Below are 27,271 nucleotides of genomic sequence, written 5' to 3'. Positions count from 1 at the left end.
TTCGTGATCAGTGCCGTTTATTTCAGTGGAACAGCTGATATATACAATCAGTAACTCAACACGTCATCAGGGCACGGACCAAGTGGGTTGAAATATTCAAACACCATCCGCGTTCTTATATACTGTAACACAATATGTCACAGTGTATTTTGTATTTGTTAGACTCATTAGAAAATGTTGACATACAATGATGAGAGGTATTAACGTCATGCATTGCGCCAATTTTGTTCTCTCGGGGATGTTGTCACGTGACCAATATCAAACATACAGCTAATACGTTCTTGTCAAATAATATACAATAGTTAGTTCCATTGTGTGAACTGTCCAGGGTATTTTTTATCACTATCGCTTAATTAATGTATTGCAGTATATTATAGGTATTACGGTGTAAGGCCTTCCAGTTTGTCGGGACATAAGAAAGGTAACAATAAATATATTAGTTTCAATTTCTTACTTTTACATTGAGGTATACAGTAAGTCATTGAGATATTAAACAAATGTGATTAAAGTTTACTGAGCGTTATTTGAGCAACTTTTGAATTGGAGTTTAAATCGATTGGTTGGTATTAGTTTACAACGTTTCTTGTAGTATGCATTAGAATATTTTAATGTGGTCAAGTTACTGCGGTCAGTGACAAGCGACAGATCGCCGGACACGTCATAAGCTTCGACCATATCATGAACCAGACATTGCATTCTCTAATTGTTTACCGTATACTGACTACATACTGCAATGTATTAATGTTAAAGTGTGTACAATGTTTGCATAAATCAACCCGATTTGCCATGCGATTAAAGGATTGATAGAGTAGAAATAGCATAGAAAGTTCTAAGAAAATTCTGGATACTGTAGACACAATCTATGAAATTATTTATGTGAAGGATGTTCATTCATAAGACCTTTAAGTGATTCTGAAGAGCAGCGGTCAGAACAACTGAGGAGAAGGAGCAACGAGGAGCAATTGTCGACTTCATGCACGACCGGTTGAGGCTTTTACAGAAACATGCTGGCAAACAGCGACACCAGCAGTGACGTCATCACAAAGGTCACGTGGTCTGCGGCACCTGAAAATAAAATTTCCAAATTTTGTTTAGATCATCAAATGATTGGCGGTTGCAGAGAGTAATGAGAACATGCAATGGCGGCCGGCATGTAATTACATAATCGGTTGGTTGGTTTGTTGTTTAACGCCGCACTCAGCAATATTCCAGCTATATGACGGCGGTCTGTAAATAATCGAGTCTGGACCAGACTATCCAGTGATTGACATCATGAGCATCGATCCACGCATTTGGGATCGATGACATGCATCAACCAAGTCAGCGAGCCTGACCACCCGAATCCGTTAGTCGCCTCTTACGACAAGCACAGTCGCCTTTTATAGCAAGCATGGGTTGCTGAAGACCTATTCTACCCCGGGTCTTCACGGGTCGTAATGGCAGAATGGTTAAAAGTAACACTTACACTTTGCTGTCGTGTACATTGTCACTGTGCTGGCGAGCAGGCTGGCCTGGGTGGTGCTGGTGCATCCGGCCTCGGTGGTAGTGGTGATTGCGGACAGGCAGGTTTTTAGGTCCCCGAGCAGGCTGTAAGACCAAGACGATATTCTTTATCAGTCAAAACATGTACACCCCAACAACATAGAGATGATGTGATATACATACATGTACATACGCCCCTTGAAGATCCGGGTCAGAATAGTTCTTCAGCAACCCATGGTGGTTGTAAAAGGCGACTATGGGAAAATTAACCAGCAAATCCTGACACAATTGAGGGACACAACTCTGTACAGATAATCTCCGCGCCTGTACATGTGCACTGTGGTGATGTTGCATGCACGCTCAAAAACATGCTGGTTGTTGCAAGGTATGCCATGAGGCCCCTCACGCATCTTACAACATGGCATGTTAGTTCCTATCAGATGCTTTCAACAACCATCTCAAAACTTGAAATCAATTACACATCCTCGGCCCCGAGAAGATACGGGGTAGAATAGATCTTCTGCAACCCATGCTTGCCGTAAGAGGCGATTAACGGGATTGGGTGGTCATCCTCGCTGACTTGGTTGATGTATGTCATCGATCTCAACTGCGTGGGACCCGTGAAGATCCGGGGTAGAATAGGTCTTCAACAACCCATGCTTGCCGTAAAAGGCGACTATGCTTGCCGTAAGAGGCGACTAACGTGATCGGGTGGTCAGGCTCGCTGACTTGATTGATGCATGCCATCAATGATCCCAATTGCGTGGATCGATGCTCATGATATTAATAACTGGATTGTCTGGTCCAGACTCGATTATTTACAGACCGCCGTCATATAGCTGGAATAATGCTGACTGAGGCGTTAAACAACAAACAAACAACAGAAGGTGTATTTGCCACAGTTTATAGTTCTTCAATTGACCTACGAAATGTCAGTTAGTTCTAATCCTTAAACCACGTTTAGATATACATGTCTAAAGTAATAGCTTCTAAATTTAACATAATCATGATTACGATATTATGAAGCGGAGCTTACCGGCAGTAATTGGTGGAGTCGCTGTTATCTTCCTTGGCCGCGGTAATCTGACACTGGCAAGTACTTGATGGAGCTAAAACATAAAACCACATCAAACTCGAATATGTGTTTTTAGCATATCGAACTCCAATAAACTTGTATTCAGGGACACTGAACTCGAATTTGCAAGCTTTAAGGCACATCAAACTCGAACATTCTGCTTTTCAGTACATCAAACTCGAATATGCTTGTTTTGAGCACATCGAATTCGAATATGCTTGTTTGGAGCACATCAAACTCGAATATTCTTGTTTGTAGCACATCAAACTCGAATATGCATGTTTTAGCACATCAAACTCGAATATGCTTGTTTTCAGCAGCACTTCCGTTTGAGACTGGGATCTTGGATTCGAAAACACGTTCCCTGCACGCTAGACTAACATTTAGTGTCTGAAATCTTATATTACACAATATCCTTATTCTGTGGAATAGAGGTAGCTAGAGCTGGCTAGACTTGCTTTTGTATGCGTTTCTAGATTATTTTTTTTCATAAAATAAATATATTCCATAGTCATGGTGCAGGACTACTGGCACACCAAAGGGCCACAACTCTGCACAAATAATTGCAGTGCACCCTGGGGTTCATGTAACGCCTGACACTGAGTTGGTTGAGGCTTCCAAGACCAAGACAAACATATTTGCTTAACATTTTTCATTGTGTCTATGTATATAAGCTGACTCACCTGGACAGTCTGTGGCTGAGGCAGTGGTTAGTGCGGCGCGTGCGGTCTCGGATGCAGTGGCAATAGCGCTTTTGGAAGTTGATCCGTCGCAGCCAGTAGATGTCTTTGCTGTTCCGAGGCAGTTCAGTTCCGCCTTTCTCGCCCTGCACCAAACATAGATGTAAGTACAATACACAGATACATGCGTACCTTCACGCACGCTACGCGATCTGAGCGAAAGTAGTATGATAAGTCTTTGAATGGCATTTAGAAGTGATACACACGAGGAAGAGATTTTATGGATATTAACTTCTTTATAATGAGGAACACAACGTTTCGGAATATATACTGTACTTACTCCTTCATCGGGTGAATAAATGCTATGCTTGTTGTTTGTTTGTTGTTTAATGCCGTACTCAGCAATATTCCAGCTTTATGACGGTGGACTGTAAATAATCGAGTCTAGACCAGACAATCAAGTGATTGACATAATGAGCATGGTACACGCAATTGGTATGCGAAGACATCCATCATCTTGACCAGACAATCCACAATCTCATTAATATCAGATCTTAGTTTTCGCTACCGCTAAACAAAGATCTGAGGACATCTCTTTACGGGTCACGTCAGAACGACCTTTCGCGAACTTTGACCGACCAATGAGATGACTGACAAGAAATCGACATTAGCCAATCAGAAGGCAGCTTTCTAAAGCTTTACGACACTAGTTTCAAACAGGAGACTACGCTTCGAAACATATTTTGACGTATTCTCGATTAAAACTTTTTAAACTGACCAAGAGATTATTCTGGAATGGCTTATAGTTGGTCTAGGTTGTATGGATATAATCATAAATCCCGTGACTGTCGTTCGGAATACCCCCTGTTAAATATTTCGAGGTTGCATGGTTAGAAAAAGCGACGCTCTGACTGGTTTGATGAAAGGTCGTTCTGACGTGACCCGTAATGGAATGTCCTCAGATCTTTGGTAAGCGGTAGCGAGATACATACGATGTGGTCAGGTCAAGGATAGCAAGTGTCTATTTATAGAACATCCAGAATGTTCAGTGAAGAACATTTTGGACAAATGACTTTTTTTCCGGAAATTCATTATGTTTTTCAAAAAACATCCCTGCCCCGCACCTAACCCACCAAATATTAAATGGCCTCCCCTCAACAGCTATTTTTTTATGAATGTGTTGTTTGTCCTTTTTTGTCCAATCAAAGCTAAGCGCACGGGCATCTGTTGAAATAACGTTAACCAAACTAGTTTTATAATCCAGTAAACTACGGTTATAACGAATACGCTTATAACGAACTGACGGATAAAACGAACTCACTTTTTTGTCCCGACTATTTGCTGTAGTTATACTGTATATATGCTTAAAACGAACTACGGTTATAACGAACAGAAATTAGTAGTCCCTTTGAGTTCGTTATAACCGTACTTTACTGTACTTCTATGAGTGGTGAGATTATATCGATTATAACATACGTGCACTTTTCTGCATCATTACTCTTGGCGGCAGCATCATAGCTTCTCTGGCATGTACACGTGTCATCGAAAGCTTCAAAGAAAAAAATGCAAATTTAAATCAATATCTATTGTTCAAATAAATGTAAATCTTTCTAAAAACACGTCAACTTTTATTTTAGGTGATGTCAGGGTATCTACTGAAGCAATCGACTCGTGAATGTCCGGGGTAGAATAGGTCTACAGCAACCCATGCTTGCCGTGAGAGGCGACTAACGGGATCGGATGGTCAGGCTCGCCGACTTTGTTGATGCATGTCATCGCATCCCAATTATGTGGATCGATGCTCATGATGTCAATCACTGGATTGTCTGATCCAGACTCGATTATTTAGACCGCCACCAAATAGCTGTAAATACAAACAAACAAACAAACAAACAAAACTGAATGAATAAGTGAAGATAACCATCAGAAGAAGAATAGAAATGCTAGCAACGCCCCTGCATCAACAATACTCACTGCATGAAGTTACTCCAGTGACAGAAGCTGCAGCGGAAGTCTTCAGAGCGGCGAGAGTCGTCCCTGCATCACACGTGTCCCCGGCACTCAGTCCATACAGGCAGCTAAATTGTGCCTTGTAGGCACTGCAACATGTAAATATGTGATGAATAGTATATTTAATCGGACATATTAAGCTATTGTCAAGTAACAATATTCATGTTTCTCCCATAACAGGGCTTGATCTTTAATCGCCAGCAGTGGTTTATTTGCAGCGGTTTATTTTTTTTTACCCAATCTGATTGGCTGGCTGAGAGTGGAGAGTTGTGTCATCGCGTTTTGATTGGCTGGCTAAAAATAATTGACGGCACTATTTTCGGATCGGGGATACCCGAGGTCGTCCAGTACAGGAAATCCCCAGCTGGCAAAACATTACCGTAGTGACGATGTTTCCATCTCCGAAAGTTGGTGACCGAGAAAAAATTTGTAGGGGAAGAAGGGGTGTGATATGTGGAGATATATCAGAGAATTCCGGCTTCCCCATGTACCAGATTCAGTTGCAGAATGAGAAGACGGTAACCGAAGCGAGATACCGCATCGATTTTACGGGACCAGGTGAGCAACTCCGGTACATTTTGTATTGGGCGTTTCCAAGGCTAATAACAAAGCTAATGAAACAGTTAATTAATTCATGTAAAAATACCGATGAAATAGTGAAACAAACATATTGTTTGGTATTTTTTTTTTAAATAACTATCAACCACATACGAAATGTCACGTTATAACGAAGTGTTGATCTAGAGCCGATCGATCAAAAACATATTTTTAGGTAATATTAAAATAATCGAGGCTTAAATTTCATACTTAAACATACTATCTCAGGACAATTAAGAAACTCATTATGAAAAAAACATTACCCCGTTTAAACTTGAATGTATTAAGTCATACCTCAATCTATATAAACTCAAGAAAGTAATATATGTATTTATATTTGTTCTTAACTATTTTGATTTCTTAGGGAGCAGACAAAATGATGAAGATAAAGATGGTGGGCACCAATCAGCCTTATTAGGTATTTTTTCAAAAACAATATTTTTGTTTCAACGCTGATGTACATTTATGCATCTCAAAATATATTTTATATTTTAGATAGGATGAAATAATCTCAAAAATAATTTCATATTATTAGTTTTAGGTAGAAACTCAATATATCAGTTAATTATTTTCAGAATTAACAGACAATACAGAGCATTAAGGCATGTAGAATTATGTTTGTCTCAAGTATATTCTTTAAACCAAAGATTTATTATTTACCATGTTTACTAAAAAAACACTTCTTTAATAATGCAATTGTTATATTATCATAGCAGATAAAGAGCCCCAATATGCATAGCTAGCTTAATTTTAATGATAATTATTTAGCACTTCTTGGGATGATAAACTTGACATATGACAAAATAAGAAATGTATTTTTATTTATTATACTCCCATTACAAGGTGTACAGTGATTTATTTTTTTGACATAATCTAATTGGCTGCCTAGGAGTATAAAGCTGTGTCGCTATTTTTATCAGAGACATTAAATTATTCTCATGTGTAAATTTTCAAAACATGGTAAGTAAAGAAAAACTGAAATTTATGGGTGATGAAGAAATGACTAACAAGGCGTCCTCTTATAACATTTTACCATAAACCTCATTTCTTTACATTAGCAATGTCTAATTTTAATTTTAATACTTTTTACAAAACAAAATTACATATAAACAGGTCACTGAAATACATATTTATTATTATGTCTTGTTTTCATGAAGATAAAAAAAAGAAAATGTTAATTTTTAATTACCTATTATCAGTAAGTCTTAACTTCTAATCAGATAAAATAACAAAAGAATAAAGTTTGGAGGTAACTGTTGCAGTAAAATACCAATGTAAAATTACAGGGGTATTAAAATGCAAATATTTGTAGAACTACTGAAATGATAATTTATTGTTTACATATATCCTATGTATTTATGTTTCACACACAATAAATTATTGTGCTTGTCAAATTCACATTGTTTCTTCTCATTCACAAATATGGGGAAATTATATGACTCATTTAGTAACAGTTTTGGTTTCATGATGTTAAATATTATGTTCAAAAGAAAAATTGTCCATTGAATAAGTTTTGTTAATTTTTAATTAATTAAATTTAATAAAAACCCATGTGCTCACCATGTTCAGGAACCCCCCCCCCCCCCCCCCCCCCCCCCCCCCCCAAAATGACATGAAATAATCATCGTTTAACATATTAAATTATTCACTGTAAAATTAGTTTTAAAGAGGACAATTCGTCCAAAATATTACAATCCATTGATGCATTTGAGAAAATTGAGAAAATCGTGTTCTTGTAAGAATACTCGGAGTAACCTGAATAATCAGTCCTAAGTATCAATTATACATACGTGCATTTCTTGACGTCGGTGGACATGTCCGCTTTCATGGCAGTAATCTGACACTGGCAGGGTGGGTTGATAGCTGAAATGTATACCGTGCGAGTGAGTTAAGTGTAAATCATTATAGTTTACATGATTTCACTATTTTTCCAGTTTGTTGAGGAACCCGATTTTGTTGGTTTGTTTGTTGTTAAACGCCGCGCTCAGCTGTGCAGAGTTGCGTCCCTCGGGCACGCCAGAAACCTATGATTGTGGGTTCGAATCCCGGTTCGCCCCGATTATGTTTCTAGGTTTGTCAGCACCATACCCGTGCTCGTGGGTTTCCCCGAAGTGGTTGAGACCTGCATCACTTCGGGCTTTCCTCCCACATTAAGCTGACACGCCGCGATATAACTGGAATACTGTTAAAAAGGGCGTTAAACCCATCTCACTCACTCACTATTACAATCAAAATTATAACAGACCATCCATCCTTCAGTGTGCTTTCATTTTATTGGTTTGTTTGTTTGTTGTTTAACACCGCACTCAGCAATATTCCAGCTGTATGTCGGTGGTCTGTAAATAATCGAGTCTTGGCCACCAAATCCAGTGATTGACATCATGAGCATCGTACACGCAATTGGGATACGGTGACATGCATCAACCAAATCAGCGAGCCTGATCACTCGGTCCCATTAATCGCCTCTTACGACAAGCATATTTAAATCAATAGTTATTGTTCAAATAAATGTAAATCTTTTTAAAAACACGTCAACTTTTATTTTAGGTGATGTCAGTGTATCTACCGAATCAATCGACTCGTGAATGTCCGGAGTAGAATAGGTCTACAGCAACCCATGCTTGTCGTGAGAGGCGACTAACGGGATCGGGTGGTCAGGCTCGCCGACTTTGTTGATGCATGTCATCGTTTCCAATTATGTTGATCGATGGACCCGTGAAGATTCCGGGGTAGAATAGGTCTTCAGCAACCCATGCTTGTCGTAAAAGGTGACTATGCTTGTCGTAAAAGGCGACTAACGGGATCGGGTGGTCAGGCTCGCTCACTTGGTTGATGCATGTCATCGATCCCAATTGCGTGGATCGTTGCTCATGATATCAATCACTGGATTGTCTGGTCCAGACTCGATTATTTACAGACCGCCGTCATATAGCTGGAATATTGCTGAGTGCCGCGTTAAACAACAAACCAACCAACCAACCAACCAACCAATCATGATGTCAATCAGTGGATTGTCTGATCCAGACTCGATCATTTAGACCACCACCAAATAGCTGTAAATACAAACAAACAAACAAAACTGAATGAATAAGTGAAGATAACCATCAGAAGAAGAATAGAAATGCTAGGGAATTGCTTAGCAACGCCCCTGCATCAACAACACTCACTGCATGAAGTTACTCCAGTGACAGAAGCTGCAGCGGAAGCCTTCAGAGCGGCGAGAGTCGTCCCTGTATCACACGTGTCACCGGTACTCAGTCCATACAGGCAGCTAAACTGTGCCTTGTAGGCACTGCAAAATGTAAATATGTGATGAATAGTATATTTAATCGGATATATTAAGCTGTTGTCAAGTAACAATAACCATGTTTCTCCCATAACAGGGCTTGATCTTCAATCGCCAGCAGTGGTTTAGTCGCAGTTGTTTATTTTTTTCACCCAATCTGATTGGCTGGCTGAGAGTGGAGAGTGGTGTCATCGCGTTTTGATTGGCTGGCTAAAAATAATTGACGGCACTATTTTCGGATTGGGGATACCCGAGGTCGTCTAGTACAGGAAATCTCCAGTTGGCAAAACATTACAGTGTGATATGTGGAGATATATCAGAGAATTCCGGCTTCCCAATGTACCAGATTCAGTTGCAAAATGAGAGGACGGTAACCGAAGCGAGATACCGCGTCGATATTACGGGACCAGGTGAGCAACTCCGGTACACATTGTACTGGGCGTTTTCAAGGCTAATAACAAAGTTAATGAAAGTTAATTAATTCATGTAAAAATACCGAAGAAATAGTGAAACAGACCATATTGTTTGGTATTTTAAAAAACAAACAAACTATCAACCACATACGAAATGTCACGTTATAACGCAGTGTTGATCTAGAGCCGATCGATCAAAAACATATTTGAAAAGTAATATTAAAATAATCGAGACTTAAATTTCAAATTTAAACATACTATCTCACGACAATTAAGAAACTCATTATGCAAAAACATTACCCCGTTTAAACTTGAATGTATTAAGTCATACCTCAATCTATATAAACTCAAGAAAGTAATATATGTATTTATATTTGTTCTTAACTATTTTGATTTCTTATAGGGAGCAGACAAAATGATGAAGATAAAGATGGTGGGCACCAATCATCCTTATTAGGTATTTTTTTCAAAAACAATATTTTATTTCAACAATGATGTACATTTATGCATCTTAAAATATATTTTGTATTTTAGATAGGATGAAATAATCTCAAAAATAATTTCATATTATTAGTTTTAGGTAGAAACTCAATATATCAGTTAATTATTTTCAGAATTAACAGACAATACAGAGCATTAAGACATGTAGAATTATGTTTGTCTCAAATATATTCTTTAAACCAAAGATTTATTATTTACCATGATTACTGAAAAAAACACGTCTTTAATAATGCAATTGTTATATTATCATAGCAGATAAAGAGCCCCAATATGCATAGCTAGCTTAATTTTAATGATAATTATTTAGCACTTCTTGGGATGATAAACTTGACATATGACAAAATAAGAAATGTATTTTTATTTATTATACTCCCATTACAAGGTGTACAGTGGTTTATTTTTTTGACATAATCTAATTGGCTGCCTAGGAGTATAAAGCTGTGTCGCTATTTTTATCAGAGACATTAAATTATTCTCATGTGTAAATTTTCAAAACATGGTAAGTAAAGAAAAACTGAAATTTATGGGTGATGAAGAAATGACCAACAAGGGGTCCTCTAATAACATTTTACCATAAACCTCATTTCTTTACATTAGCAATGTCTAATTTTAATTAATTTAATTTTAATACTTTTTACCCAAAAAAATCACATATGAACAGGTCACTAAAATACATATTTAATTTAATCGTGTTCTTGTAAGAATATTCGGAGTAACCGAGATGTTCTTGTCAAAGTAATCAGAATAATCAGATGTATCAATTATACACACGTGCATTTCATGCCGTCGGTCGACATGTCCGCTTTCATGGCATTAATCTGACACTGGCAGGGTGGGCTGATAGCTGAAATATACACCGTGCGAGTGAGTTAAGTGTAAATCATTATAGTTTACATGATTTCACTTTTTTTCCAGTTTGTTGAGGAACCCGATTTTGTTGGTTTGTTTGTTGTTAAACGCCGCGCTCAGCAATATTCCAGCTATATAACGGCGGTCTGTAAATAACCGAATCTGGACCAGACAATCCAGTGATTGACATCATGATGATTGATCCTCGCAATTGGGATACGATGATGTGCGTCAACCAAGTTAGCGAGCCTGACCACCCAATCCCGTTAGTCGCCTTTTACGGCAAGCACGGGTTGCTGAAGACCTCATCTACCCCGGATCTTCACGGGTCGCGTGTGAATGGAGTATGATTGAGGTCGAGTGTGAATGGAGTACGTTTGTTGTCGAGTGTGAATGGAGTATGATTAAGGTCGAAAATAATATTACATGACTCGAACGGTACAGCGCTTGACTGCTCGTATGAGACAGGAACTGGGGAAATGACTTGTGATGATACGTAAGGATTTGAGAGTGCGACTGGTTTAATGTATTTTGACACGATCCACACAGGTCGATACACATTGATGGAGGCTTTGTGGAAGTTTTCAATCGTTTTCATTAAGTTAGCATTTTTATTTTCAAATGAATTATTACACATAAGGAGGCTCGGGTGGCCCAGTCGTCTAAGGCGCCGCGATTCTCTGTGCAGAGTTGCGCCCCTTGGGCACGCCAGAAACCTATGATTGTGGGTTCGAATCCCGGTTCGCCCCGATTGTGTTTCTAGGTTATTTCAGTACATTACCCGTGCTCGTGGGTTTCACCGAAGTGGTAAACGTCTGAGACCTGCATCACTTCGGGCTTTCCTCCCACATTAAGCTGACACGCCGCGATACAACTGGAATACTGTTAAAAGTGGCGTTAAACCCATCTCACTCACTCACTCACTATTAAGATCAAAATTATAACAGACCATCCATCCCTCAGTGTGCTTTCATTTAATTGGTTTGTGTGTTTGTTGTTTAACACCGCACTCAGCAATATTCCAGCTGTATGTCGGTGGTCTGTAAATAATCGAGTCTGGGCCACACAATCCAGTGATTGACATCATGAGCATCGTACACGCAATTGGGATACGGTGACATGCATCAACCAAGTCAGCGAGCCTGATCACTCGGTCCCATTAGTCGCCTCTTACGACAAGCATAGTCCTTTTTTACGGCAAGCATGGGTTGCTGAAGATCTATTCTACCCCGGATCTTCAAGTAGTCAGTGCGCTTTCAAATTTGATTCTCTGATCCATGGGGAGTATACAATAAATGTACATACTGCATCCAGTGAGAGCCTTCATCCTTGTCTCCACACCAGCAGTCAGAGTAGCAACAGAGGAAGTGCCGTCACAAGCCGTTGCGGTCTTCCCCTTCAGACAAGTCAGGTACACCTTGGCTGCCCTGTGGACAAGAGTCAAGTTGCAATTGGTTGGTTGGCTTGTTGTTTAACGCCGCACTCAGCAATATTCCAGCTATATGACGGCGGTCTGTAAATAATCGAGTCTGGACCAGACAATCCAGTGATTAATGTCATGAGCATCGATCCACGCAATTGGGATCGATGACAGGCATCAACCAATCCCGTTAGTCGCCTTTTACGACAAGCATAGTCACCTTTTACGGCAAGAATGGGTTGCTAAAGACCTATTCTACTCCGGAATCTTCACGGGTCACAAGAGTCAAGTACAATAGATGACACTGGTGTCTCAGTGGTCTTACGACACAATTTGTTGTTTCTTAGATGTGTTACTTAGCCGTGTCAGTATCCGCTGTTAGTGGTGTTGGTGGATTTCACCAAATGTCTACGTCCTGTTTCTCATTGGCGGTTCACCCGAGCTATTATTTTTCATGCCACAACTAAAATAATTTAAGCGACCTTAAACCAAACCAACTCACTAAACTACAGCAACGTGTACGCAACGCGAGGAGATCGAGGTTTCTTTATGTGTTTGTTTGTTGTTTAACGCCGCACTCAGCAATATTCCAGCTATATCACCGCGGTCTGCAAATAATCGAGTCCGGACCAGACAGTCCAGTGGTTGATATCATGAGCATCGGTCTACGCACTTGGGATACGATGACATGCATCAACCAAGTCAACGAACCCGACCACCCGATCCCGTTAGTCGCCTCTTACGACAAGCACAATTGCCTTTTACGACAAGCATGGGTTGCTCAAGTTCCTGCAGCTTCTGACTGCCCTATTGTCGACAGTATTGCTTCATAGACTGGAGACCCGTGAAGATTCCGGGGTAGAATAGGTCTTCAGCAACCCATTCTCGCCGTAAAAGGTGACTATGTTTGTCGTAAAAGGCGACTAACGGGATCGGGTGGTCAGGCTCGCTGACTTGGTTGATGCATGTCATCGATCCCAATTGCGTGGATCGATGCTCATGATATCAATCACTGGATTGTCTGGTCCAGACTCGATTATTTACAGACCGCCGTCATATAGCTGGAATATTGCTGAGTGCGGCGTTAAACAACTCAATCTGTCAATGAAGAAAATAAAAAGTATGTCGGACACAAGACTAAATCCAAGATTTGCATAATTTAAAGAAGGCATTGACTTACGTGAAATAAGCGTTACTTGACACAGAATTTCTTATCGTCAAGAAAGAGGTAAAATATCATTTATTTATGTATGAGAATGTAAATTTGACAACTTTTCAATGGATGAAATCGATACTGAGAGGTTGTGTTATGGCCGCTCATCTTCACCTTCGTTCTGATGTGACTGAATATTCGGTATAGGCACGTGCAGGTAGCAGCGTCATCTGCTTGGACAGTTTTCCAGAAGGTCTTCTGACAGATACAGGTGTCGGTGAACGAGCTCGCTGCAACAGAAAAATGTCATCGATTCATATCGATTTTTTTGTTTTGTTTGTTGTGGGAACGATGACATGCATCAACCAAGTCAGCCAGCCTGATTTTCGCCTCTTACGACAAGCATAGTCGACTTTACGTCAAAATACCCATGTGGAATCGGACACAATCTGTTGTTTTAACCATTAGGCCACCCCACCGCCCGTGTTGGTTGATACGAAACAGTATTGTTTATTTATCAACTGTTCCCGATGAAAGATTTGGTTGGTTGGTTGTTTAACGCCGCACTCAGCAATATTCCAGCTATATGACGTCGGTCTGTAAATAATCGAGTCTGGACCAGACAACCCAGTCCCGCTGAAAGACATATCAGTCACACCTGTGAAGATCCGTCTTAGAATTGGTATTCAGCAAACTAAACAAACAAACACAGATGATTAAAATATGTTCCTACGTGAACTTACAGCAAGTGGCGGCTGTGTAATCAGTCTCGATGGCGCCTGCGTCAGCACTTGGTAGAGGACACTCAGCTTCACCTTTAGCAGAGGTCTCGAGACAAGTCAGGTAGCTGCCGAGGGCACTAAAAAAGAAGAAGCAACAACTGGTTCTTAACCCAGATATGAGTTAAAAAAACTCAATGAAGGTACGGTGGAACCAATCAAATGTTTGTTTGTTTATTTGTTTGTTTAACGCCACACTTATCAGTATTCCAGCTATATGACGGCGGTCTGAAAATAATCGTGTCTGGACCAGACAATTCAGATGTCACGAGGATCGATCCACGCAATTGGGATCAATCGCATGCATCAACCAAGTCAGCGAGTCTGACCACCCAATCCCGTTAGTCGCCTCTTACGAAAAGCATAGTCGCCTTTTACGGCAAGCATGGGTTGTTAAGGACCTATTCTACCCCGGATCTTCACGGGGCTAAAGATACAGATCAGGATTACTCCTTACGTTATCATTCTGTTGGTTTCAATCGAATTAAAGTTTCGTTTAATTAAAATCTGTATTGTATATGGTCGTTTTATTCATGTTATTCCTGATTTAACGGATTGGTTTCATTTTATGAATTTATCATTTCAGTTGGTTGGTTGGTTTGTAGTTTTACGCCGCACTCAGCAATATTCCGGTTATGACGGCGGTCTGTAAATAATCGAGTCTGGACCAGACAATCCAGTGATTGACATCGTGAACATCATATTTTCAGTTGTCAGGTCACACGTGTCTAAAGTTTTGTCAAGATCCTCTTAAATTAGATAATTGGTGTTGTTTTAAATAACATTAGTGTACTGCCTGACTTTGACCAATGAGACATATCATGCGTAAAATGAAACCAAGCCTCGATTCAGTGCAAAGCCTCGATACAGTGCAAAGCCTCGATTCAATGCAAAGCCTCAGAAAAACATCCCAGGTTCCGAGTATCAGATATCAATATTGAGGTAACATTAGCTACCGTGTCCTCAGAGGGATCAATATAATTCCCAACTTAAGTCCACAATACAAGAAATACATATTCTTGATCAGAACGATTGTTTGTATTAATCACTGCATCACTGCATTGTCTTGTCTGGATTATTTACAGAGCGCTGTCGTACAGCTGGAATATTACTGAGTGCGGCGTTAAATAACAAACAAACAAAAACCAGTATTTGTTAAAAAAAAACCTAACATAAACGGGCCAAAATGCAGGAAATAGCGTTTTAGAGCATCTATTTTAAAAACATTTCTAGGGGGACATCACGCCCATCGCCAAACCCCTAGCGGGCATTCGTATGTTTAGTTTTGCTTACAGTTAAAATTAGCCAAGTTGCGCCCCTGGGACAACATAGCAATAAGGTCCTGGTCATGTCTTGAAACATGCAACAAACATAATAGGTTATGCTTGCTGTTGGGAAAACACGCTTGAGTCAAACCAATTCACTCACGTGCACTTTTGACCGTTGTCAGTTCCTGCCGTAGTCTTAGCTGCGCCATACTCTGTCTTGCAAACAGTGCAAGTCTTTGACAAGGCAGCGGGAAAGAAGACTGGAAATAGAAATGACATAACATTACAAAACAGTGTTTGTTGTTGTTGTTGTACACAGTCAACAGTATTCGAGCTATATCACTGCGGCGTGTAAATAATCTAGTCAGGCCTAGAAAAAGCAGTGGTTGTCACTATGGTAAAAGTCCCACAAGCAATCAATCAAGTCACCAAGCCTGAGTGCTGGGATTACAGTTGGTCCCCAGCAGCCTGTGCCAGTGGTAAGAGACGACCAAATGGATCGGGTGGTCAGGCTTAGTTGAGTGCTTGCCACTGTTCCCTGACGGCGTGGATTACTGTTCCCAATAGTTTGTTTGTTTGTTTGTTGTTTAACGCCACACTCAGCAATATGCCAGTTATATGACCGCGGTCTGTAAATAATCGAGTCTGGACCAGACAATACAGTAATTTACATCATGAACATCGATCCAAGCACTTGGGATCGATGACATGATTTAACCAAGTCAGCGAGCCTGACCACCCGATCCCGTTAGTCGCCTTTTACGGCAAGCATGGGTTGCTGGCGACCTATTCTACCCCGAATCTGTTCCCAATACATGACAATATACACAAGTCTGTTATATTATCCGCACCCCTGATTGCGTGGATCGCTGTTCCCAATAGACAATATACACAAGTCTGTTATATTATCTGCACCCCTGACGGCGTGGATCGCTGTTCCCAATAAACAATATACACAAGTCTTATATGTTATCTGCACCCATTACAGCTAGGATCGCTGTTCCATATAGACAATATACACAAGTCTGTTATATTATCTGCACCCCTGATTGCGTGGATCGCTGTTCCCAATAGACAATATACACAAGTCTGTTATACTATCTGCACCCCTGATTGCGTGGATCGCTGTTCCCAATAGACAATATACACAAGTCTGTTATGTTATCTGCACCCCTGACGGCGTGGATCGCTGTTCCCAATAGACAATACACACAAGTCTGTTATATTATCTGCACCCCTGACGGCGTGGATCGCTGTTCCCAGCAGACAATATACACAAGTCTGTTATATTATCTGCACCCCTGATTGCGTGGATCGCTGTTCCCAACAGACAATATACACAAGTCTGTTATATTATCTGCACCCCTGACGGCGTGGATCGCTGTTCCCAACAGACAATATACACAAGTCTGTTATATTATCTGCACCCCTGACGGCGTGATATATTTAATTATTTTATTGATGTTACAGGACATTTTCTATCATTTGTACAATTCACGGAGAAATACAACACTGAATCTAATTTTCTTAACGATCTAAGTCTGATGATTTGTTTGTTTGTTGTTGAACGCCGTACTCAGCAATATTCCAGCTATATGACGGCGGTCTGAAAATAATCGAGTTTAAACCATGCAGCCTAGTGATTGACGTCATGAGCATCGATCCAAGCGAATTGGGATACGATGACATGCATAAACCAAGTCAGCGAGCCTGACTACACGATCTCGATCGTTAGTCGCCTCTTACGACAAGCATAGTGGCCTTTTACGGCAAGCTTGAGTTTCTGAAGACCTATTCTACCCCGGATCTTCACGGGTGCCAGAAACCGTAGGTTGATCGTGGGTTTGAATCCCTGGATTGTTTCTAGTTCCAGCACCATGCTCGTGGGTTTCATCAAATAGTTCAACGTCTGATTCCTCCATCACCTCGTGTTTTCCATCCACATTGAGCTGATACGCCATGTATAATGATATAACGGAAATACTGTTCAAAGCGGCGTGAAAACAAACTCACACACTAATTATCTACGCGTCTGCGTATGTGTAGTGGCTTGACAGCTCGCCTATTGGACGCTTTGGCTTGGCAGCTTATCAGCGAACACAATTTGAATTTAAGAAACATTAAATTAGTTTTTATGAATGATGCAAATACCTTGATCATTACGGGGTTCTAAAGTATAGTATTCTAAAGATTCATTATGGTAACATTCCAACCAATTGCCCTGTTGAAAATTGATTTCCATTTCGAATAAAATATCCTTTGGAAATTCTTTATAATTAGCCCAGAGGAAATTGCGACACCTCATACTTCAAGGACTACTACCGAACTCAAAGAATGCCGGTACAACGACTGGGAACTAAACTGGGCGGCAAAAGAAAGTATAGGTCGAGTTCCATGATCGATAAAAAAAATAACAAGAAGAGGTTTTGTTGTGAATTATAATATAATCTAGGGAGGGGTAACAAATGATTGATCAACCACAGTTTGAATGAAATTGTGCAATAACAGGTAATGTACGTTCAAGGTAAACAATGGTTGGGTAAGAAATTTCATTTTCAAAAGTTGTCTGAAATATCACCAAAACATTGTCAGACACACTACAAGTTCATTGTCGACACAGTTGCCTTCAGTAGCGTGTATGACCTCCAGCTGCCTCATCGTTGACGCCAGTCTTCGGATAATGTGGACTGGAATCCGTTGCCACTCGTCTCTCAGGGCCTGCTGCAAATCTTGTCTGTTGACGGGAGGCTAATGCCGTGCTCTAATCTGTCTGTCAAGATAGTCCCACAGATGTTCAATAGGATTCATATCGGGTGAGTGGGCAGGCCAGGGCGAAACGTCAACGTTCTGCTGGTTTAGAAAGATCTGAGTCAGTCTTGCAGTATGGGGCCTGGCATTGTCGTGTTGAAACAATGTCCCCTGCTGTTGGTTTTGTAAGAACGGAAGCACAACTGGCTGCAACACTTGGTCTCTGTACTGAACAGCGTTCAGGTTTCCCTGTATAATCACCAAATCGTCTTCTGATCTCCACAAATACCGCCCCACACCATGACACCTCACCCGCCGAATGGATGGATCTCTCGAATACACACCAGAGCCAAACGTTCCCCTCTGCGTCGATAAACTCGTTCTCTGCCGTCATTTCGAAACAAGTTAAACCGACTTTCATCAGTAAACAGCACTCGACGCCAATTTCTCACTTGCCAGCGTAGAACCTGCCTCGCCCATCGCAGTCTCAGGCGTCGATGTTGAGCAGTCAGTACCATTCCTCGGAAAGGACGATACGCTCGGATTCCAGCAGCACGAAATCGTCGTAGTACTGTACGTTGGCTAAAGGGATGTCCCAACGCTGTTGCTGCCGTCGCCGTCGCCGTTACGGATCTGTTTCGCAGGTGGATGAGCCGCATCTGACCGTCTTCCAGTGGTGTTGTGGCTCGGGGTCGTCCGGTTCTAGGCCGCTCCTGTGTCCCCCCTGTCTGCCTGTACCGTTGAATCAGCCTGGCTACTGTCAATGGTCAAACCTTCTGGCAATTTGGACCTATGTTGCCCCCATGTCGGCCATACCGATGGCTCTCTCTCTCTGCTCCTGTGGCAGTCGTGGCATTTCTTTTGTGAGCTTTCATCACGTGTTGTTATACCCTGCAGACGAACGCATTTATACGGCTAACGCGCGCGTGCTGTATATGCCATAGGCGGGAAACCTGTTTCACCATTTTTTTGTCACCGCACAAGCGCCGTCAATGGTGGCGCGTTCGGGTGAGGTGTTTTTTGGAACCTGTTCCTGGACAGTCATATTCCGAATACCCATTTTCCACCAGTTATCGCTGGAAACTTACAAACTGCCAACCTATACTTTCTTTTGCCGCTTAGTTTACTTTCATCGATTTGATCTTTTGTTTGATTTTCCATCTCCTCATTTATTAATGAAGCAAGCCGGGCGCCTTTCCTGTGCATTTTGATTGATGAGTTCTGTTTTCAAACAATGCTTCTCTTTTTTTTACTTTCCCTCGATCGATACCCGCATGTAACAACTGCCAAAGTCAAATTAACCTACAGTAACTTTTTTAATTAGTCTGCATAGGCCTACGTCTCCCATACAATTCTTTCATGTTTGTTTGTTGTTTAACGCCGCGCTCAGCAATAGTCCAGCTACATGGAATAATCGCGTCTGGGCCAGACAATCCAGTGATTGACATCATGAGCATCGATCCACGCAAATGGGATACGATGACATGCATCAACCAAGTCAGCGAGCCTGACCACCCGATCCCGTTAGTCGCCTCTTACGACAAGCATAGTCGCCTTTTACAGCAACCACGCAACTGGGATACGATGACATACATCAACCAAGTCAGCGAGCCCGCCACCTAATAATTGTTGATTGTGGCATTAAACAACAACAACAAACAACAACAACAACAAAGAACCGTTTCTGACAAGAAAGTAACAACCAGATGAACAGAAGGAGCAATAACCACCCGATCCCGTTAGCCGCCTCTTACGCTTTTACGACAAGCATAGCCGCCTTTTACGACAAGCATAGCCGCCTTTTACGACAAGCATAGTCGCCTTTTACGACAAGCATAGCCGCCTTTTACGACAAGCATAGTCGCCTTTTACGACAAGCATAGTCGCCTTTTACGACAAGCATAGCCGCCTTTTACGACAAGCATAGTCGCCTTTTACGACAAGCATAGCCGCCTTTTACGACAAGCATAGTCGCCTTTTACGACAAGCATAGCCGCCTTTAACGACAAGCATAGCCGCCTTTTACGACAAGCATAGCCGCCTTTTACGACAAGCATAGTCGCCTATTACGACAAGCATAGTCGCCTTTTACGACAAGCATAGCCGCCTTTTACGACAAGCATAGTCGCCTTTTACGACAAGCATAGTCGCCTTTTACGACAAGCATAGTCCCCTATTACGACAAGCATAGTCGCCTTTTACGACAAGCATAGCCGCCTTTTACGACAAGCATAGTCGCCTATTACGACAAGCATAGTCGCCTTTTACGACAAGCATAGTCGCCTATTACGACAAGCATAGTCGCCTTTTACGACAAGCATAGTCGACTATTACGGGTTGCTGAAGGCCTCTTCTACCCTAGATCTTCACGGCATTATCCCTAGATCAGCTATCTCATGTTTTTATTTGGAATTTCTTCAACCTCATGTTTTGATTTGGAATTTCTTCAGTGTTATGGTAGAATTGATGGCGTCATGGTTTCCCTTCATTTCACTTCCTGTATGTATTGGGGACATTCAAAAGAATGCATGGTGTATGGCTCACACTGAATAATACTGGGGAACAAGTGTAAACACGTTCTGGAGATTAGGTGCCTAACTCTGAGAGTGTGGGTTCGAATCCAGGATCGAACTCATCCCTGAAAAAGTACTAGAGTTTGAACTAGAAGTCTAAATACGTTGCCAAAGACAATCCTAATCATTTTTAGACCCCAAAGCACCAAATGTTGGGACAAGGAATGCAGTTAGGTGTGTGTTTAGGACACATGTTTACAGAACAGAAATCAACAGAAAATAAACTTTATTTAAGAATTGAACGTCAGTTTGGATGGGTTCATTGAAGTGTGAACGATTTAAAAGCGCATGTTAAACTGTGTGAACCTCCGAGCTTGCGAGTTCCCCGTCACTCCTATTGTGCCGCCGCTTCTCGGCCTAGAATGCACGGAGAAGGTCGGCCAACTCAGAAACCGGAATAGTTTATTTCTGATTTTTTTTACGGATATTTTCTCGTCTCCGATGACCAATCGGTAAAACAGGTAGGCAAGTTGGTTTTTTTTGGTTTTTTAAAATTTATGTTTATGTTTTATGGTTTCTCAAAATCCTAGATTTTTTGCCCGATACGATAGTGAATCGGGTTTTAGTTTGGGATTGATCAGGAGCAGTCGCGTTTGCTCTGTGACAGCGGCCACATCTGAGCAGGGTACTACATTGTTTTCATTGTTGCTAGATATCTGTCATTTCCGAAAACAAGACATCAAAGTTAATATCGCTCAATAAATCAATTTCGTTCACCTCAGTAATTTTACAGAATTAATTTTCCTTACTTGCGTTATAAGTATTGAAAGAAAGCCATTCCATATATAAATCACCGTAAGGACAATCCATTTTGTTTCATGTAAACTCTGTAAAGTTCACACGATCAATTTCACAATAAATTGTTCACATCGTGTGAACTCCAAATATCAGATCTCGTGACTGCCCATTCAACCAATCAGCATAAAAGAAACAGTGTAAACTTCCAAGTATTAATTTTTTTAGACTTGAACCAACTCCTTCCTGGTCCACAAATATACATATACATGCTTTTACAGCGTATATCGTTACTTTTTGGGTGTGAGCTACTAGGGCCTATTCAGACTACCGTGAAGATCAGGGGTAGAATAGGACTTCAGCAACCCATACTTGTCGAAAGAGGCGACTAACTGGATCGGTTGGTCAGGCTCGCTGACTTGGTTGATGCATGTCATCGATGCTCATAACAATTACTGGATTGTCTGGTCCAGATTCGATTATTTAAAGACCGCCGTCATATAGCTGGAATATTGCTGAGTGCGGCGTCAAACAGCAAACCAAGCAACCAACCAACCAATTGCGTGGATCGATGCTCATGATGTCAATTACTGGATTGTGTGATCCAGTTCAGTTGATGCAGGAAGGTGTCGATTGATGGAAAGTGAAAAAAAACACTCGTATTGTTTGGAAACTGAACTCATGCAAAATGCACAAGAATGATGCACAGCCTGCTAAATCAATAAATGTGATGATGGAAAATAAAACGAAAATTTAAATCGATAAAAAGTAATTAGTTCCCAGTCGTTGTATCGGCATTCACTGAATTGCGTCTCTAGACCACAACGTAGTCACTGAAGCACGACTGAAGCACGAGGTGGCGCAATTCCCTCTCGGCTAATCATCATGAATCGTGGCACCTCGTGTGAAATAAAACATTTCTTAAAATAAATAAATAAAAAGTATCATAAATTTCTAAAGGATGGTTTTAACGAAATGGAAATCAATTTTCAACAGGCTATTTGGCTGGAGTGTGAACATTTTCAGTCTTCACTACTTTAAAACTTGTTAATCCGTGTTTGCTATGATCGAGGTATTTGCAATCATTGCAAAACATAATTCCGTGTAACTTAAATTGAAATGGTGTTGTTTGATCAGCTGCCAAAGTATTGTGATGTGAACACATTGTTTACGGTGTTTATCGTTACTTATTAAAGGATGGGACCAGCGACGATCCGGGGTAGAATAGGTCTTCAGCAACCCATGCTTGCCGTTAAAGGCGACTATGCTTGTCGTAAGAGGCAAGTAACGGGATCGGGTGGTCTGGCTCGCTGACTTGGTTGATGCATGTTATCGTATCCCAATTGGCTTGGATCGATGCTCATGACGTCAATCACTAGACTGCATGGTTTAAACTCGATTATTTTGCAGACCGCCGTCATATAGCTGGAATATTGCTTAGTGCGGCGTTAAACAACAAACAAACAAACAAACAGTGTCATGGCGCTTCAGATGAATTTGTGACGAAAGGCTATATGAGTTTCGACATTTACCTCTTTGGTGACACACACAGAATCGTAATCGGAGTTCTGATTCAAACAGCAATCAGCTTTTGGTTTGGTTTGTTGTTTAACGCCGCACCCAGCAATATTCCAGCTATATGACGGCGGTCTGTAAAATAATCGAGTCTAGACCAGACAATCCAGTGATTGATATCCAAGTCAACCAAGTCAGCGAGCCTGACCACCCGATCCCGTTAGTCGCCTTTTACGACAAGCATAGTCACCTTTACGGCAAGCATGGGTTGCTGAAGACCTGTTCTACCCCGGAATCATTCAAACAACAATCAGCGGATAAGGGACGAAGCAAACAGATCCACGGTGCCTTAGATCCACGGTGCAAGGGTCATGATGTTGGGATAATTAGGACAGAAAGTCGAAGTAATATTTTTTCGTTAAGATTAATTATTTAGTAAGGATAATAAACTTTTCGAAAGTCAGTACTACTAACTCTAAGAATGTGCACAACGGAGTACATAGTTTACTGTATGAAATATGTAAGTGTCTTTTGTAAGCATGCCCATGTTGGTGTGTTATGGTGTTCACGGCGTACCTCGAACTGTCGTGTATGAGTATCGCTTTAATGAAACATTGTACAGTAAACTACGGTTATAACGAACACGCTTATAACGAACTGACGGATATAACGAACTACTTTTTTGGTCCCGACTATTTGCTGTAGTTATGCTGTATATGCTTATAACGAACTACGGTTAAAACGAACTAAAATTAGTAGTCCCTTTGAGTTCGTTATAACCGTACTTTACTGTATGTCACTCCATCGCAGATATCGAATGGCATAATCGGGCAAGCGCAAACTAAACTAACATATCGTCAAATATATGTCATCCTGTGAAATATTCACGACCGGCCCTCGTGGCTTAAGACAATAACATTTGAAAAGTAACTATATGTTCTTTGACTAAGACAGCATTGTGACATCATAACACCAAAACATCGCTACACATTTTAAATGTAAGGGCATATCTGTTTTTGCAAGTTTTTTTTTAACCTTTTGCATATATAGTACAACGCTAACATTTGGAATTGTGTTGTAAAGGTTTTGTTTGATCCATTTAAACGACCACCATATTTAAGGTTTTGCGATTAGTGCACAGCCACTAGTATGTCTCTAATATCGTTGCACTTTGAGGCACTATCGCAAGTCTATCGTGTCATTTTCTAGAATCTTTCGCGACATTTTTGCAGCACTTTTAAGCTTTTTGCAAAAACGTGTTTCATATTGTCTCACCAGTGCCTCAAATGACATCTAGTGTTAGGTAATTTACGAACAACCTCCGTATCGACTTACCAACACGGAAATGAAATATTTGCTGCATTTTAGTAATTTATTTAACGATCAACATCATGGCTCAAAAGGCTTTGCAGAGAAAAGTAAGCACATTTTTGGGAGGTAGAATGCTAAGTACGTATAATGCTGTAACAACACCATAAAGACAAAATCAGGCATCAAGATATACATTTGCCTCTCTACCGATTTCGTATCTAAAGAACTATAGTCGGGGGATGAGTTGGGTTTAACACCGCTTTTAACATTATTCCAGATATCTCACGGCGTGTCAGCTCAATGTGGGAGGCAAACCCGAAGTGATGCAGGTATCGGATGGTGCTGACAAACCTAGAAACATAATCAGGATGAACAGGTATTCAAATCCATAATCATAGGTTCCTGGTGAGCTCAAGGGACGCAACTCTACACAGATGCATTTAAAACCTGAGCCACCCGTCCCTTATATAGTTATAGCACAGTTAAAACTGATAAAAAAATTTTATAACAATGGCGTACACAACACGTAAATTAACTGCGCAAACTGTCAAAAATAAATAAGTAAGTACAGAAATGATATTAATATGATTGATCAAAACAAGGATTTTGAGCCATATAAGGTTTCAGCCCCAGTCGAATTCTGCGGTAAAATTACCAAAATTCTGCAATAAAATGTGGTAAAAACATAATCATTTTCCCCGCAAAAATAAATACAAACTCCTTTCTTTCTCTTTTTTAAACATTTTTATCTCTTGCATTTTGACATATCAGGTTTGGCTTAACATGTCAACTTTACATGTATGTAGTCATAATACCACAAGAACATTTAAAAGTGAGCATTATCTATTTCAAATTTCGTTTCATTGCAGGATTCATATTTCGTATGTTTGGATGTGCTTGGTCATCATTCGAGGGATAAATTTGACAGAAAAGCTTAAAATAATGAAACTTAGTGTCTCGATTGATAAAAATGCAAATTCTGCGATTTCTCTGCAATTTTGTGGTAAGTTACATTTTCTGCAAATCGCGGAATCGCAGAAATCCTCGATGACTGATAAGGGTAAGAAAACAATTAATTCACCATCGATGCAGGTTGTTGTGTCTGCTTTGTACCATTATGATTGATATTTCTCGACACCAGATCTCTTTCTAACTTAAGCAACGGCAAAATATGACATATATGCCTATTTCTCCCATGCATCATCCAGTAATTGGGAGGAAATTGTTCATCAGTAAACTCATGATCTTTATACTGCGCAGATTCTTAAATACACGCCCGTGATGAGTCATGAACTACCTTGTCTCGTTCAGTCAGAACTTCAGAATCGATTAATCATGTCAGCACATTTCATAACATTGCAAGCTGGTGCTCATATGCAGGTGCTCGTTGCCATGTTACATCATGACATTAAAACGTTTTGTTTGTTTGTTTGTTTGTTGTTGGACGCCGAACTCAGCAATGTTCCAGCTATGTGACGGCGGTCTGTAAATAATCGAGTCTAGACCAGACAATCAGTGATTGACATAATGAGCATCGTACACGCAATTGGTATGCGATGACATGCATCAACCAAGTAGGCGAGCTACAAGCATAATCGCCTTTTACGGCAAGCATAATCGCCTTTTACGGCAAGCATGGGTTGCTGAAGACCTATTCTACCCCGGATCTTCACGGGTCCTATAACTAAGGTTGGTCTATCGAGCAACATTGTTTTAAACAATACAACTCCGGATAAAGAAGATGTTCCCTTGTATTTTGGGTCAGATGGTAAACGTTTACCACTTTGGGGAAACCTACGAGCACGAATGACAAACGTAGAAACATAATCGGGGCGAACCGGGATTCGAACCCACGATCATAAGTTTCTGGCGCGCGGAAGGGACGCAATTCTGCACAGCTAATTGCGGTACCTAAGACGACTGGGCCACCCGTGGCCCCCGAGGGACAAAAGAGTGTATTCCGAGTTTTTTTTTGTATGTAATTGAATATTGAGAGAACTTTTGTGAAATGTAATTTAACCATTTAACCATAACACATTCTTGCAACAGTTTTTAAAAGTAATGTGTGACTGGGTAATTTTGTAAAAAATTAATATGGTACAATAAAGACTGGGGTCAGAAATGAATTTGCTACTATATGACGCCCGCCGTTTTTGAAATGTAAATTTGTGCCGAAAAAAATATTTATTGATTTTCAAAAATGAGATGTCTAAGTTCTGTAATATACGAATTATCTTTTAAATGTCAAATCAAATTATATTCTTTAAGAAAAACATGTAGAAGCTTTCTTTGAGTATCGACTAAAAGCCGTAAGTTAATTTTATGGATATAACATCACTAAGTTAAGACATTTTCAATTGAAAATCAAACGCTTGATAAAATCATCTGAGAGGTATAGTTAGTTTTGCTCGTCAGTTACATCTTAAGCCGCATGTAAATTCTGAAATAAGAATTTGGTAAATAAAAGCACATCACCAAAACACTTGAACCTTTCTCTGCAGCAGTAAAGTAAAATAATCTGTAAACTTTTATGACGACTGTATAGTTCCAATGTCTCAACGATACAATTATCATTATTTATAACACAGAGAGAGTTATTTCCCGCAAGTACGTGAATATAAAAGTACAATGAAGATATCTTACCAAGAAGGAGAGCAACTGCACCCAGTCTCAACATGATTGATGATTGACACAGACAACCCTGCAGTGGAATGCTGGGTAGGAACTGCAACCTGGCACAGCGCGCATGCCTATAAGTAACACCCGCTACCATGACACCGACATTTTCTGTCACATGATCTTCGTCATTTACGCCAATACCTCTCAGTAATTGGACAGTTTTTCAAACAAGGAAGTTGTGTTGAATATTTATATAT

General features: G+C 40.5%; 1 protein-coding gene across 3 annotated transcripts; it reads right to left on the bottom strand.

The window, feature by feature from the left end:
- LOC124140544 lies at window positions 1-27,195 on the bottom strand. Of its 3 annotated transcripts, XM_048385961.1 has the most exons (14): window positions 27,039-27,195; window positions 15,674-15,773; window positions 14,210-14,325; window positions 13,678-13,756; window positions 12,199-12,320; window positions 10,816-10,888; window positions 9,012-9,136; window positions 7,635-7,707; window positions 5,212-5,336; window positions 4,714-4,786; window positions 3,241-3,383; window positions 2,519-2,591; window positions 1,466-1,587; window positions 1-1,065 (listed from the first exon to the last, which is right to left on the bottom strand). In XM_048385961.1, the coding sequence occupies exons 1-14, from the start codon at window positions 27,166-27,168 to the stop codon at window positions 995-997; spliced, it is 1,425 nt and encodes a 474-aa protein (XP_048241918.1). In that variant the 5' UTR covers window positions 27,169-27,195; the 3' UTR covers window positions 1-994. The 3 variants fall into 3 exon arrangements, with proteins under 3 accessions (XP_048241918.1, XP_048241919.1, XP_046364126.2); XM_048385962.1 differs by lacking the exons at window positions 5,212-5,336; window positions 7,635-7,707; XM_046508170.2 differs by lacking the exons at window positions 9,012-9,136; window positions 10,816-10,888.
- Window positions 27,196-27,271: the final 76 nt, after the last annotated feature.

This window comes from Haliotis rufescens, unplaced genomic scaffold (genome assembly GCF_023055435.1).
Source record: "Haliotis rufescens isolate VD_foot unplaced genomic scaffold, xgHalRufe1.0.p SCAF_6, whole genome shotgun sequence".
NCBI lineage: Eukaryota > Metazoa > Mollusca > Gastropoda > Lepetellida > Haliotidae > Haliotis > Haliotis rufescens.
This window is presented reverse-complemented; position numbering and strand designations above follow the sequence as displayed.